Genomic DNA, 16,975 nt, shown 5'->3' with positions numbered 1-16,975 from the left:
TATTTTTGTTTGCACTTTGTCTGTTTTTAATTTATTTGGTCCCCCCTTTTATAATTTTAATTTATTTTTTTCGGGACCCCTTGCATTACAACCTGCATTTATTATTATTGTCTATTATCCAGCATTCCAACCATGTCCTTTGTGGGGTTTTTTTCCCCTCATCTCTCTCCTCCTGAGAACATCATATCATGTGACAAGGGGAGCCACTACTATCTGGTCGGGGTAACACCACCATATATTACCCTAGGTATGTATCCTGCCATCCAGCACATTGAGGGCCACTGTCTTTTCCCCCATCTTTTGGCTCTTTGGGGATTGGTTTGGCCCACTGAAGTCAATCTGATGTTTTTCCACTTTTTTGACACCTCACTCTTTCCTTTTCTCCCTTCCTTCTTCCCATAGGGTACAGATGCCAATTTTGATGTACCTTCACTACTTCTGCTGTGTGTTTTTTTGGGTGCCCTCTGTTGGGGAGGCTGTGTGCCTCTCTCCCCTGGGGATTCCTTGGGCCTGGACGTAGAGGGTTCTCTCCCTCCTCTCCCCCCCCCCCCGACCCGCTGTAGCAGTCTCTGGGATCATCAGCACCTGGCTTTCCCTGATGTTTTTTTCATTGTTTTAATGTAACATTCATATGGATGCAGCAAGCTATCTTGCTCCCCAACAATACTTTATGGTTAGTACTGACGCTTATACCTTTGTTGTATACCACATAATACTTTGTTTATAATACATATGCAATTCTTCCCTGTTTCTGCTCGCCTATATATCTCTTGATGTTTGCATATTTCTTCATCAATTGTTCATGAAGTATTCCCTTATTATCAGACACACTTATATTGTGCTGTTTCCAATCAGTACCCCTGATGAAGAGTGATTACTCGAAACGCATTGGGTCCTTTTTCCCGTACATGTAGCTTACATGTGTTGTGGAGTTTATGATTGTGATTGTCTCATATTGTATTGCATTCTAGTTTATGTATGCTGCATCCCATGTACCATTGTTTGTATATTCATGTTAATGTATATTTCACATTTTGTACTTTCCACTGAATTTTTCTTATATGTTTTACCCTAAATAAATTCATATACACATTTGTACCCCAAGAAGCTCTTTTTTCCCATTTAAAGTCCCATTCAAGAGGAACATTTATTTTCTTTCTTGTTCGGAACACAGACTGCTGTAGCTTGTTGTTGAACCGGGATACCAATATGCCAACCTCTGGCCGTCCCCAAAACTGGCAAACTTCCTGGAACACCCCTGGGTGTAGGGACCATTCCCCTGGGCAGATCTGCTGGCAGCTGAGATAATCTGCCTTCCAGTTCTCTACACCCGGAATATGGACTGTCGATAGAATTGGTACATGTCCCTCTGCCCAGGATAGTATGTGGTTCACCTCCTTCAGAGCTGAAAAGCTCCTGGTACCGCCTTAGTGGTTTATATAGGCCACTGCAGTGGCATTGTCACTGAACCCTGATAGGGCAGTCCTGAAGCTTCACCGTCCAGACGTACTGCCCGTAACTCCAGGATGTCAATGGGCAGGTTCTGTTGTGTCCCTGACCGTCTCCCCTGAGCTGTGAGCCCCTCTAGGGCCACTCCCCAGCCTGAGAGACTGGCATTTGTGGCTGTACTCTGCAAGTTACCGGGACAAGAATGATCTTCCCTTTCACAGGTTCTGATCCTGCAACCACCAGCTTAGGCTTAAGCGTGCCTAAGGAGATAAGAACATTGGATAATCCAGGGCTTGTCCTCTCCTGTTCCAAGCCAACAAGATGTCTTATTGTATAGGCCTGGAATGGAATTGGGCATAGGGCACTACCTCAAAGGAGCATACCATCCTACCTAGAAGACTCATACAGAGCCCAATGGAGAGTTGTCTGTTGCCCCTTATCTGACGCACCTGATCCTTCAGGGCACAGATCTTTACGGGTGGAAAAAATACCCTTGCTTGGACCGTATCTAGGATCAGACCTAAATACTCCAGAATTTGAGCTGGTCTCAAGGCTGACTTTTCAGTATTTATGACCCAGTGTAAGCTTTCCAAACACCGCACTGTGCAGGCTATGCTCTGTTCTAGCACCTGTAGTGAGTGATCTCTGAGAAAGAGGTTGTCCAGACATCCGAGCACCAAGATCCCTTGGGCCCTTAAAAGACCCAATACTGGTGCTAGGACCTTTGTGAACACCCGAGGAGCTGCGGCAAGCCCCAAGTGCAGAGCCACAAATTGAAAATGATGTTCCTCTACTGCAAATCGCAGGAACCTCTGATGAGATTGAAAAATAGGTATGTGTAAATACACGTTCTTTATATCGATGGAGGCTAGAATGTCCTCCATCTAGAGTGAGGCTACTACTGAGCGGATGGACTACATCTGAAAGGACTAGATTAGTAGATACTGGTTCAGGGATCTGAGATCCAAAATGGGTCTTGTGTCTCTGTTTGGTTTTTGAATGGTAAACATGTTTGAGTAAAACCCTGTGCCTCTTTCAGATACAGGAACCTGTATAATCACTCATTGATGCACTAAATGATGCAGTGCCTGAAACAGTAGGTTTATTTCTGGAGGATCTGAGGGAAAGCTGGATCTTAGAAACCTCTGAGGGGGAACCCCCCCATAATTCCAGCTTGTAACCGTGGGAGATAGTCGAGGTGACACACTCGTCATGAACCACTGTTCTTCAAATGTCCACAAAGTGCAGCAGCCTTCCCCCACCTGATAGAGTGGGGGCATCCCCTCAAAAAAGGAGGGATTGATGCCTGGTTTAGAAGAGTTTTGAATAGAAAATCTGAATTTACCATTCACCATAGAAGAAATTCACAAAACTATAGATTCATTACCTGCTCACAAATCCCCTGGCTCAGGTGGCTTCATAGGGGAATATTATCAAACATACAAACTCCTCTTATCGCCTCATTTAAATAAATTGTTCAACACAGCGGCGGCCTCTTCCTCCTTTCCTCCAGAAATGCTGAACACTCTAATAGTGACTCTACCCAAGCCAGGGAAAGAACAAACACTCCAGCTAACTTTCGACACATATCATTACTTAATACAGACTTAAAATTATATGCCAAAATTATAGCCAACTGCTTGATAGATATTCTACCTCATTTAATACACCCCGACCAGACTGGGTTCACTAAGGGGCATCAGACCTCTGATGCTACTAGGAGGCTGACAAACATTATTCACATTGCCAAGACCCAGCAAAGGCCTTCTATGCTAGTAGCACTGGACGCAGAGAAGGCCTTTGATAGAGTCCACTGGGATATTTAAACATGGTATTAAGGAAATTAGTTTTTTCTGGAGCAATCCTAATGGCAATCTTAGCCTTATACTCGGCACCTTCAGCTCAGGTATATACTTCGGGAGTACTCTCCAAACCATTCAATATAACTAATGGTACCTGTCAGGGTTGCCCACTCTCCCCGTTAATTTTCAATTTAATTTTAGAACCCTTAGCTACTTACATCAGATCACACCAAGGTATCAAAGGATTTCCAATTCACAATTCTGAACATATTATTAGCCTATTTGGCGATGATATTATTTTGATGCTCACAGACCCTGAAAAATCCCTGGCTGTGGTACATGACACACTACAAATGTTTAATAAAATCCCCTACTATAAAGTAAACAAAAGTAAATCCTACATTTAAGGCTCCATGCACATTGAAGCTGATAAATTGCAGTTTATTGGCGTTTGGGCGTTTTTTGCAAAAGCCCATAAACTCCACTCTATGTTAGCCTATGTGTCCATGCACACATGGACGTTTTTCAGCTTTAATGAGCAGTGGAGTTTATGGGCTTTTTTCTGAACGCCAGAAATTCGCGTTCAAAGTGCCGTTTTTCAGCGGCAAAAAACGACAAACGCTCATTAACGCTCATTAACGCTCATTAACGCTCGTTCATTAGTGTTCGGCATTCTATTTTTCAATGCATTGTGGGATTTTTGGAGTGTCCTCTGTGTATTTTTATAAAAAACGCCCATTAACGCTAACGCTGTAAAACGCTCATTAACGCTCATTAACGCTAGTATAAAACGCTGTTAAAAGCAGGTTTTTCAACCAGCGTTTTCTGCCAGCAATCTGGCGTCCAGAAATAGCTTTTTTGAGCTTCAGTGTGCATGGAGCCTTAGTTATGAGCATAAATGTACATTTAAAAAATAGACTCAGTTCACGGTTTCCATACACGTGGAGCAAGGCCTTTAAGATCTATTCAGATCACTCCCTACCCTGGTTCCTAATATTTATTTCTCCAAAATTAAATTTCTACCTCCCTGAACTCCACCTCTCTGCACACCATGCCTTAGCACCAATTAAAGAAAAACCTTACACAGCAAGGAGCAATGATGACAATTTAGCCAATGTGGCCCCTGTGGTGGGATAACCATTACAGAACATGACTGAACCAGAACTTACAGCAGACTTGCAGAATGTTTGCAAAGAAAGTTGATCTGGAGTCATGCAATGCAAACTAACTGCAACTGTGAAACAAACTTGTGATGCCTAAAGAGAAAACCCCCTAATTGGGTGGGATTTTTAATTGACCACCAACACCAAACAACAATTTAAAACATATACATACTTTATTACACCCCTTTCACACCAGGGCGTTTTGCAGGCGCTATAGCGTTAGAAATAGCGCCTGCAATCCGCCCTAAAGAAGCTGCACCATTGTGTGAAGTGTGAAAGCCCCGAGGGCTTTCACACTGCAGAGGTGCGCTGGCAGGACGTCAGGAAAAAGTCCTGCCAGCAGCTTCTTTGGAGTGGTGAAGGAGAGGTGTGTTTACCGCTCCTCCACCGCTGCTCCCCATTGAAATCAATGGGGCAGCGCTGTAATCCTGCCGGCAAAACGCCGCTATTGCGGCATATTGCCGGCGGTTTTAACCCTTTCGCGGCGCAAAATCCGGCGCAAAGGGTGGTGTGAAAGGGGTCTTAGTGGTTACAACATAAATACAGAATACAACCAAAAAGACACATAGCCCGCTAATGTCTCAGTGGTTGAGACATTACCACTGAGACATTAGCGGCCTATGTAACTTTTTGATTGTATTCTGTATTTATGTTGTAACCACTAATAAAGTGTGTATATGTTTTAAATTGTTGTTTGGTGTTGGTGGTCAATTAAAAATTCCACCCAATTAGGGGGTTTTCTCTTTTTGCAATTCATTAGGGATGGGACCACCTCGCCAAATCTCTATGACCCATTGCTAGCCCCCTTTTTATTATAACTTGTGATGCCGGGTAAGTCTAGCAAGAGCTTAGCAAGTCATTTTCAAACTTGCAGCACAATTACTTCTGGGGTGAACTTTGTCTTTAACAAGGATACTTCCTGCAATCACAGGAAACACAATTTTCCTAATTCCTATTTAAAGTAGAACTATAGACAAAACTTTTTTTTTCATTTTGAATAGAGTAAGGGAGGGTTATAACCCATCCGATTCTTTTTCTGGACATTGAAATGTGTGACATTTCGGAGATTTCCCTTCACTTCCTGTCCCATAGCCAAACAGCAAGTGAGAGGAAATCCCAACAAATAAGGCAATCCCTTGAGGACCCATGGGGCATCAGAACTAACAACCCCATTGGAAGATTTCCCCACTATTACTTTTCTAGAGACAACACAAAATTTTAGATTTTCTTTTACTTTCACTTTCAGTGATAATGCTAAACAGGACAAATAGAGAGGATGAATCTCCTTTACAGGGGCACAGACAGCAATAAAAGTTGGTTACACAATTGGCTGCACTTCTAAAAAAAAAGAAGAACAAAACAAAATGCACTGTGATTGTGAGTTACTTCTTCAAAAATGCCTAAAATCCCTTTCCAAAGTTCCTATAATAATTATCTCTCTCATTTGTTCTTATAAAGAAAAATGTAGCAAGTGACATGGAAAGGGAAATAATATATGTTGAAATTGCTTTCTTTGGCTTCCAGAAAACTCACAATAACATACAATGATTCCCAACATGATGCACCCAGCATGGGATTTTAAAAATGTCAACATCAAATATAAAACTTGACAAGACACATAGGCATAGAAAATATAGGCAGGAACATAGGCAGGAAAATACTTTTCATCCAATATACACAGCACAGTAAAGTTTAGAATGTCATTCAACAGTCTACATATGAAATAACTCTTTCGGGCCACATCATCAAAAACAATAAAATTTGCAGTTACATAGTATTTCAGATAGTAGTATGAGAATTTCAAACAGTCATTGATACACAAACTATAGATACAAAGAGAGAGACTTAATTCCATAACTGCAGCCAGCAGCATCAGAAGCATGCACAATTGGCAATAGTTTGGGTCAGAATTGAAATAAAGAGACTTTGTACATTGCAGCTCTTGTCAGTGATCACAAATTATATTGGGTGCAAAATGGTTCAATTACTGTGACCCTCTGCACTGAACTGTATTGATTTTGTCATATGAATAAAAAGAAAGTTGACTTACCCCATCCTATGAGCGTGAAGCCCCATAAGTATTTAGTGTCTGAAAAGAATGCTACAAATATCAAGCTGTGTAGATAAAGTCCTTCAACCAGTATCCAGTAGTAATTGGTTGCCAAGAAATAAATGAACAGCACAACAGAAATTTTACATCCAACCTACAAAGAAATCCAAAAGATATTTTTTTTATTTTTGACTGTACTAGATGGAAAAAAATAAAAAGCATATAAAACGATAAATATGATAGATAAATATAATATACTATCAGTTAACTGATTCTTTTTAAAATGTGCTTATGCTATACTCTAGTAATGTAAGAGCCAAGTGTCACACCCAACCACAAAATGTTACACACAAAGCAAAATGTTCAGCCAAAAAGTATGATTGCTCATGATGCACGTTGTTTCCACTGCAAGCTTACTATATGGCAACTGGTTCAGCCCAAAAGGGTGTATGTTTAATAGAGGGAGTGTGCACTCCTACCATGCCCATACAAAATATAAACAAATACACATAGCCCACACTATCCACAATGAACATGTTGTTCACCCCAATGCATACAACATGATGAAGAAATGTACATTAAACATATAATTCACGTTAGGGTCAGGAGAAGAATGGGACAGATAGGTAACTGTCCCATGTGCAGTGTTTTACTGCATATGGTGGGATCACTGCATAGTGATCTGCACATTCTGTGCCATCTTTTGCCTGGTGCAGAGGCCACCTTCAATATTTGTTTTCACTGCATGAGATGAGTTTTGGATAGGGGGTGCAAAAGGTGAATGGGAGGGTTGCTTTTTTAGGGGGTTTGCCGAGAAAGTTTTTACTGTGGAAGATTTAAGCTGGGTGGGGGTAGGGGGGAGGAGGGCAGCACAGTGCATTGAGTTTAGAGATCAAGAGTTTGTAATGAATTATGTAGCAGTGGGGATTGTATAATGTATGGTGCATACTATATACTTCTGTGTGCCACACTCTGTATGCTGTGTTATATGTTACTTACTCCATAATGTTGAATGTTACCTATTAACCGCTTCACAACCGCCTCACGCCGATATAAGTCGGCAGAAGGGCTCGTATAGGCAGAATCACGTACCTATACTTTGCCCTTTAAGAGGCAGCCAGCGGGTGCATGCCCGTGGCAAGCTCCCTCCGTGAGTTGGGTCGTGGGTCCTGCGGACTCGATCACTGCAGAGATACCCACAATTGCCTCATGGGGAGGAAGAATGGGGAGATGCTAAACAAGCATCTCCCTGTTCTGCCTAGTGACAGTGTCACTGACCTCTGCTCAGTGATGTGTCATACACAGCCACGCCCCCCTACAGTTAGAAACACACCCCTAGGACACACTTAACCCCCACACTGCCACCTAGTGGTTAACCCCTTCACTGCAAGTGTCATTTACACAGAAATCAGTGAATTTGTATAGCACTGATTGCTGTATGAATGACAGTGGTCCCAAAAATATGTCAAAAATGTCTGATGTGTCTGCCATAATGTCGCAGTCATGATAATAATCACCGTTCGCCACCATTTAAATTTTTTTTTATAAAAATGCCATACAACTCTCCCATATTTTGTAAACGCTATAACTTTTGCGCAAACCAATCAATAATCACGTATTGTGATTTTTTTTTTAAAGAAAAATATGTAGAAGAATACGTATCGGCCTAAACTGAGGAAATTTTTTTTACTTTTTATATATTTTTGGGGGATATTTATTATAGTAAAAAGTAAAAAATAATGTTTTCTTTTTCAAAATTGTCACTATTTTTTTGTTTATAGCGCAAAAAATAAAAAACGCAGGGGTGATCAAATACCACCAAAAGAAAGCTCTCTTTGTGGGAAAAAAAGGACATCAATTTTGTTTGGGAGCCACGTCGCACGACCGCGCAAGTGTAAGGCTGACCGCAGGTCAGCCTGTGTCTGTGGGAGGAGTCAGGCTGCATAAAGCCTGCCCTCCTCCTCTCATGGACACTGACTTTCATGTCGACTCTTCCGGCTCCACGAGAGGGCACCCGATTGTTTCTCCCGCCCGCTTCTCCTGGCATGCTGCCGGGGGAAGGGGGGGTTTGTCTGCTTGGCGGCTCCAGTCTCATCTAGGGAGCCACTTCTCCTGCCCACCTCCTTCTCCTGGTGTTTCTGCAGGGGGGAGGAAGAGTATTCAATCGCCTGCCTCTGCCGAGGGGAGGGGGGTTCATCCGCCCGCTGGCTGCGGGGGAGCCACTTCTCCCGCCCGCCTCCTTCTCCTGGTGTTTCTGCCGGGGGAGGGGGGAGGTTAGGTCTCCTGCTTCTGCCGGGGGAGGGGGGAGTTCGTCCGCCTGGTGGCTCCGGGGAGCCACTTCTCCCGCCCGCTCCTTTCTCCTGGTGGTTCTGCCAAGGGAGGGGGGAGGTTTCGAACGCCTGCCGAGGGGAGGGGGGTTAGTCGGCCTGGTGGCTGCGGGGGAGCTGCTTATCCCGCCCGCCTCCTTCTCCCAGTGTTTCTGCCGGGGGAAGGGGGAGGATTCAATTGCCCGCCTCTGCTGAGGGGAGGGGGGTTCGTCTGAGGGGAGGGGGGATTAGTCCGCCTGGTGGCTGCGGGGGAGATGCTTCTCCCGCCCGCCTCCTTCTCCTGGTGTTTCTGCCGGGGGAGGGGGAGGTTTAGGTCGCCTGCTTCTGCCGGGGGGGTTCGTCCGTCTGATGGCTCCGGGGAGCCATTTCTCCCACCCTCCTCCTTCTCCTGGTGGTTCTGCCGGGGGGAGGGGGGAGGATTCGGTCACCTGATTCTGCCGGGGAGGGGGGGTCCGTCCGCCTGGTGGTGGTCCTCATGCAATTTACGGTTCTCACGCATGTACAGTTTCCCACGCAATTTTTCGGTTTCTCATGCAATTTACGGTTTCTCATGCAAGTTTATGTTTCTCATGCTATTTTCGGTTTTCTCATGCTATTTTACTGTCTCATGCAATTTACGGTTTATCATGCAATTTACGGTTTCTCATGCAGTTTACAGTTTCTCATGCAGTTTACGGTTTCTCATGCTTTTTACTGTTTTCTCATGCAATTTACGGTTTTCTCATGCAAATTTACGTTCTCATGCAATTTGCGGTCTCATGCAATTTACGGTTATTACGCAATTTAGGTTTTTCTGCAATTTACGGCTTTATGCAAATTAAGTTTTTTACGCAATTTACGGTTCTCATGAAATGTGTGTGTCTTATGCAGTTGACATTTCATGTGATTACGGTTTCTCATGCGATTTGCGGTTTCTCGTGCGATTTATGGTTTCATGCAATTTACGCTTTTCATGCAATTTACGTTTTCTTACGCAATTTACAGTTTTCTGCAAATTACAGTTTCTTACGCAATTTACAGTTTCTGCAATTTTTCTGCAATTTACGTGTTCTCTTGCAATTTGCATTGCTCATGCATTTTGCATTTCTTTGGCGGTTGAGGTTTTTTTACACGTTTTACAGTTTACGGTTCTTATAAGGTTTTCATGGAATTTATGGTTCTCAGGTCTTACATTTTCTCATGCAATTTGCGTGTCTGATGCAATTTACGTGTCTGATGCAATTTTATGTTTTTTTCGTTTCTTACGTTTCCTGTGTTTCTCACGTTTTCCCATGTTTCTTACGTTTTTCCCATGTTTCTTATGTATTCCCTTGTGTCGCGCGTTTCATGTTACTGCCCTTCGTTCGCTGCATTTCCATTAGCTGGTACTGTCATGTTTACAGGTCCATATGGGCTGAGGTTTCGTTGTTAATTGATTGTCGTCCCACAATCTTCTTGCCTGTAGTCCACACATCATACGTATACATTCACCATTTACACCTTTTACTACTACTACTACAGGTTCATATTCATGCGCTGTTGGTCCTGTCATTTCGGCACCCACATCTTTATACTTATTAGGTCCCACGTCCTTATACTTATCAGGTACCAGTGGGATTGTTGTGTCACAGGCGGGTTGTTTTATTAGGTTTTCTGGCTGTTTCACACAACTGGGTTGTCCATGTTCTTCCACAGCGGGTTACCCATCACGCCTATGGGTTTAACAGATTGAGGTGATTGTTTTTAATTGGCTTGTTCGGTGGCAAGTCTCCTCATCTGTTCTTACACCACTCACATTTCTCATGCAGTTAGTTCTTATGCAGGTAAATTTTTCATGCAAGTCACAGTTCTCATGCAATTCACGGTTCTCTTGCAGTGTTACGGTTCTCATGCAATGTTACGTTTCTCTCACTATGTTACGTTTCTCACGCTATGTTACGTTTCTCACGCTATGTTACGTTTCTCACGCTATGTTACGTTTCTCACACAATGTTACGTTTCTCATGCAAATGTTACGTTTCTCATGCAATGTTTAGTTTCTCATGCAATATTATGTTTCTCATGCAATTTCACGTTTCTCTCGTTTTCTAGGTTCTCTCGTTTTTCCAGGTTTCTGTCATTTTTTCCAGGTTTCTCTTGTCCCCAGGGTTTTTTCTCTCATGTCCCCAGGGTTTCTCTTGTGCCCCCAGGGTTTCTCTAATGCCCCCAGGTTTCTTTCATGCCCCCATGTTTTCTCTCGTGACCCCAGGTTTTCTCTCGTGCCCCCAGGTTTTCTTTTATGCCCCCAGGTTTTCTTTTGTGCCCCCAGGTTTTCTTTCATGCCCCCAGGTTTCTTTCATGCCCCCAGGTTTTCTCTCGTGCCCCCAGGTTTTCTCTCATTGTTTCATCGATTCATGTTCTCATGTAAACTGCGTTTCTTATGCGGGGGGGGGGGGGGTTCTTGCCGCCTCGGTTCTTATGCTGCTCATGTTTATCAGCTCATGCTACTCATGTTTCTCGTTCAGTCACGTTTCCTTCTAGCAGGTTTCAGGCTTGTTACAGGTTTCTTTGTCTGCTCACTGTTCTCTCCCTAGTTGTGTTCCTGACCAGTTGGGTGTCGTTCCACACTACCTTTTTATTTCCTAGCTGCGTCCAGGCAGGAGTTGTGCAATGGTTTGGAACGATTGGTAAATCAGCCTATTGCAGCTCCGCAGCTTCGACTGGCTCAGGGGCTTTGGTGGATCCCGGGACCCTCTTGGGGCTCGGGCCGGTATCACTAGGCTTGGGTCTCGGAAGCAGGTGACGGCATTGCACTTTCTCTTCAGTTCCATTTGGCTGTCGCAGCAGCCTTGATCATTAGGGTTTTTTTAAATACCAGGAAGGCTCATGACACTGCTTGGCATGTTTTCCAGGCTCTCCGGTCTAGGTTTCCAGTCCTGATGGTTAACATCCAGTTCCTATTGTCTTTTTGTTTTTTGCCTCTTCCAGTTCGTAGGCCCACAGCACTTTCAGGGTGTTTCGAGTTGAGTCTCAGCATTTCATGTTGGATGACCCGTCAGATTCCTTTATTTTCTGCACTTTTGATTGAAGCCATCCTCAGGGTTCCAGCAGAGTAGACCCCCTGATGTGCTCAGCTGACTTCTCTTTTTTGGGTCTTATTTTCATGTCTTATCTGACATACTCTTAGGTCTCCTTTTGCGTTGGTTTCCAGCTTGGGACGCAAGGCAGTGCTGTAGCTGGCTTTTGTGGTTCTTAAAGCCAGGGGAGTGGTGCTTCTGGCCAAGGTCTCGCTTACTTTAGACTATTAACTGGTTGGCACCCCGGCCTTCTCCTGTTACATCTGCATGTTCTCGAAACGCAGCACTCAGGGGGGCGGCACTGTTAACTGGTTTCGGGAGCCTGGCAAGGTGTGGTTGCTCGGGGTTGGTTTTATGCCAGCTTGGTTAGTTGTTACATTTGTCAAACCCTGGGTTGGTCCTCTACTGCCTTTTCTGGCACTCCCCTTTCTGCAGCAGAGTACATACTTTGTTGCCGCCACCCCAGGTTAGACATTAATTCACTGTGTAATCTGGTTGTTAAGCTTTCATCCTACTGTGTTATTTTTGCCCCCTTTTAGGCATACTGACCACGTGACCCCGGCACACTTCAGGTCTATGTTCTTTGTTGCTCTTTGTTCCTTTCCATACTATCCACAGATTGACTCAGAGTACAAGTGTAAGGCTGACTGCAGGTCAGCCTGTGTTTGTGGGAGGAGTCAGGCTGCATAAAGTCTGCCCTCCTCTGCCTCCTCCTCTCGTGGATGCTGGCTCTCGCGTCCAACCCACCCATTCCCTTTTTCTTTTCATTTCATTCATTATATTTCATACTTTAGCATGCCCCCTTTTAGGCATACTGACCACGTGACCCCGGCACACTTCAGGTCTATGTTCTTTGTTGCTCTTTGTTTCTTTCCATACTATCCACAGATTGACTCCGAGTACAATTGTCAGTTAAAGCGACACAGTGCCAAATCACAAAAAGTGCTCTGGTCAGGAAGGGGTTAAATCCTTCTGGGGCTGAAGTGGTTAACGTATGCTGGAATATACTCCTGAGTGCTGCACAATGTATGATGGGATGTAAATGACATATTCCTGAACCTTACACTCTGCATTCTGGGCTGCACATTGCATAGTTCTGGCCACTGCATTCTGCATGTTGAGCTCATGATGCTTTTAAGACCAAGCTGGCTCTGTGGGTCTCATCCCCCACTGATGGGGGTCTGCTTATAAGAGAAGTGTGGAAGCATATACAGTATGTGTGTATATATTTTACACACACACTGTATCTCACAAAAGTGAGTACACCCTCACATTTTTGTATATATTTTATAATATCTTTTCATGTGACAACACTGAAGAAATGACACTTTGCTAAAATGTAAAGTAGTGAGTGTACAGCTTGAATAACCATGTAAATTTGCCTCAAATAACGCAACACACAGCATTAATGTCTAAACCGCTGGCAACAAAAGTGGGTACACCCCTAAGTGAAAATGTCCAAATTGGGCCCAAAGTGTCAATATTGTGTAGCCACTATTATTTTCCAGCACTACATTAAGTGGATGTAAACCCGAATTTTATTTTTTATTTTTATGTCATAATGTAGAGTATAAGATTTCCTATTGAACACACCAATCTGAATTAAGGAATATATGAGGGCAATTAATACACTTAAGCCACATAAAGCGCCTGGTCCTGATAGCTACATGGTAGCATATTACAAGGCATTTGCCTCTATCCTAGGCCCTCGATTTATAAAAGCATTCAACTCACTGTTAGAGGAGAGATATACCGATATACCTAAACCGAGACATACCCTTGGAGCACATATTACAGTTATTCCTAAGGAGGCTAAGGATCATGCACAATGTAAAAACTATTGGCCTATTTCCTTGTTAAATGTCGATTTGAAAATTTTTACTCAGGTACTAGCCACTAGGTTACAGCCTCTCCTTCAGAATGTCATCCACCCTGATTGGGTGGGTTTTATGCCTACTAAAGCTCTAGACATTATACACTGGGCTCATGCTCGTAAAATATCAATGTGTTTACTATCCTCCGATGCTGAAAAAGCTTTCGATAGGGTGGATTGGGTATTTCTGAAGGAGACGCTGACCTATATTGGCATTGGAAAGGCATTTAGAAAATGGATAGAGGCCATATATTCCGTTCCATCTGCAGCGGGAAGAATCAATGAGGTGACCTCACAATACTTTAATATGAGCAATGGTAGTAGACAGGACTGCCCCCTGTCCCCATTGATTTTTATACTAACCCTTGAACAATTCCTAAGGCATGTAAGAAAAAACACGGATATTCAAGGCTGCTTAGTCAAGTCTGAGCATAAAATAGTGGCTTTCACCGATGGCATATTGTTTTTCATCACATCACCAGAAACTACGATACCTAATCTATTGAAGGAGTTCGATCTCTATAGTAAAGTGTCGAATTTCAAAATTAACATCCAAAAATCTGAAATATTAAAGATTACCTTGTCAAATAAACAAATACAGGCTCTCTAATCTTCTTTCTCTTTCCCTTGGGCATCGTCATCTTTGACATACCTTGGGGTAAAATTGACCTCTTCAATCGATAAGGTTTTTCATGCAAATTTCCTGCCATTATTGCGGGAACTCTCGGTAGACTTGGAAAGATGGAACAAAGGTCCCTACACTTGGATGGGTAGGAATGCCATCCTTAAAATGAATATCTTGCCAAGATTACTATATCTCTTTCAGACATTACCAATAGTGATTCCAGAGTAATTTTTGAAATAAGTGTGTAGCACTTTCATTAGATTTGTCTGGGCAAAAAAACATTCCCAAATAGCCTTTCATTATCTGACAATGCCAAAAACCCAAGGTGGCATGGTGCTCCCGGATCTGATAAAATATTACAAAGCAGTACATCTCACCAGGGTATTAGCCTGGTGTAGAGATGAGGGGCATAAAACCTGGGTTTCAATAGAATAATTGTGTACATAGATCCCACTTCGATGCTTGCCGTGGCTATGGCCAAAAATATTGGGAACACTAAGACAGCACCCTCTGATAGGGGCAACTCTAAGAGTAATCCAACAAAGTCATCTATTTTTAGAAGTGGAGGGGGAAATCACTCGGTTATTTCCAGTTCTGAGGAATAATAATAATAATAAACATAACGAAACACATAATAATTTGTTCCGTTCCATTTATTTAGATGCGACATTCGTTATTTTCAGATAATTCGTCACTTTGTATAAATTTGTATTTGTTACATTCACAAATAGCCAAATTAGAAAGGAAATTCCAATACCTATAATTTAATAGTTATTAGTTATTATATTGAATTTCCGGATTTTCTAATTTTTCGAATGTATGCATTTACAACTTTCCGGGCTTCTAATTTATGAATTTTCAAACTGCCAAAATTTTTAATTTCCGGATTGCGGATTTTTGGCTTTACGCATTTTCAGATTTTGAATTTATGAATTTACGACTTTCTGGATTTTGGGTTTCCTAATTTATGAATTTACGAATTTCCGGATTTAGAAGGTTCGAATTTCTGGATTTTCTAATTTATGAATTTCCAGAATTTCAGATTTCTAAGTTGAGGATTTTCAGATTTACTCATTTACGAATTTCGATCATAACGAATGACCTGAAAAAAACAAAAAAAAACAAATGAAACCAAAAAGAAAAAAAAAACACTTTTTTCAGCAGTGCACATGTCTATTGACAATCCAAAATAAACTTACATGAAAAATCATGTGATGAGTGCTGCCTATCTGCTGGCTTTCCCTTTCAACACCTTTCTGGATTCCCTGTATGCTACGAAGCTTGTTCTTTGATGTTCAATTTTGTTTTGTAGCTTCTCATGCTACTAAACATATGTTCCCTTTCTGTCCTGAAATGTAACCCTTTTCTGCTCTATCCAGATATCCAGGTATACGTGTGAAGATATAGAGGCCATTAAAATTTGCCATTGACTTACATATTGAGATTTATCCAGAACAGGAGCAACCATAATGCTTCTTAGGTCACCCATGAGCATTGCATCTAATTCCTTCACTCCTATATGAGTATGAACCACTTTGTCCTTGATGAAGATACTGGCAGCTCTCATCATAAAAGAAACAAACAGATGCATGTGGATGTAGTTTCTGGTACAGTGCAATCTCCTGTGAAAATATAAAAAAAAAAAAAATCACAATATAACGTTAAGTCATAGTGGAAACTGTTCTGGAATGGACTCACGTTCACTAATGTTGATGCTGCAGTACATTCTCTATTGTGGCATTCAGTTAAAAACCTACACACCTGGAGTGTTTTTAAGGGGCCCACTTCATCAGGGCTTACGAATGCTTATCTCAAGATCTTATTCTGTTGAGCATCTTTAAGTACTTATCAATATAAGTACTATAGCTTTAGCCACTAGAATCAAGCCACTGTCTTTGTTTTTTTTTTTTTAAAAGCTGCCTAGCAAAGCCTAGTACACCAGATAAAACACCTAACATGGATCCTCAAATGAACCCGCAGTGAAATGCAACCTCTTAAGGCAATATCAGTGCACCAAAACTGCACTTGGAAAATGTTATTATTTTATTCCTTGGTTTCCCATGCATGGATCTGAACAAAGTGTTATGACTAAAAATAAATTAAGTTATAGAAACGCTGAAGGAAATCCCTGTATTTAGTGTTACCAAATAAAAAAGAAATTAGTGTGGTTGATTTATTTAAAGCTGAGCATAGGTAACCATTTTTCCTAGAAAGAAAACAAAATGAACCTGCTCTCACTGTCATGCAACAAGCAAGACTGCAGCTATCATTATATCAGATATGTGTGAACTAAAAAAACAAAAAAGGTGTGCTGTCTCTTTATATTATTAAATATAGTGGCAAATGTGCTTACATATTTATGAAGCAACTAACAACTAATAAATAAAAAAATAGTTATTCACTGATTACTATCCAATTCTATCCCACTATTGCCGTGAAGGGTTACCAAGGACAATACCTCTGAGCGAAGGATCACAATCACCAACAGAGAGCGCTTATCAAAAAGGTAACCCCCAAATTATAAAAGGTAAAAAAAACATAGTTCTCCACTAATCCTTGGCACAGCGCCAATCAGCATCAGTGGATGGCACAAAATCACCTCCACTCTCCACAGTCCCAGCCACAAGGAAAGTTCCAGTGATACTGTAATG

General features: G+C 42.2%; 1 protein-coding gene across 1 annotated transcript in view; it reads right to left on the bottom strand.

The window, feature by feature from the left end:
- Positions 1 to 6,214: 6,214 nt before the first annotated feature.
- The window catches only part of LOC143925694 (parathyroid hormone 2 receptor-like), a 76,841-nt gene continuing 66,080 nt past the window's right edge, over positions 6,215 to 16,975 (bottom strand). The window contains exons 3-5 of the mRNA XM_077450156.1: positions 15,760 to 15,946; positions 6,465 to 6,618; positions 6,215 to 6,237 (exon numbers count right to left, since the gene is read on the bottom strand). Coding sequence (XP_077306282.1) covers positions 6,215 to 6,237; positions 6,465 to 6,618; positions 15,760 to 15,946 — 364 coding nt within the window. The remainder of the gene's footprint in view (positions 6,238 to 6,464; positions 6,619 to 15,759; positions 15,947 to 16,975) is intronic.

This window comes from Lithobates pipiens, unplaced genomic scaffold (genome assembly GCF_037356315.1).
Source record: "Lithobates pipiens isolate NorthernLeopardFrog02 unplaced genomic scaffold, aLitPip1_a1.2 Scaffold_22, whole genome shotgun sequence".
NCBI classification, from domain to species: Eukaryota; Metazoa; Chordata; class Amphibia; order Anura; family Ranidae; genus Lithobates; species Lithobates pipiens.
Note: the sequence above shows the minus strand (reverse complement) of the source record. Positions and strands in the feature narration are given on the sequence as shown.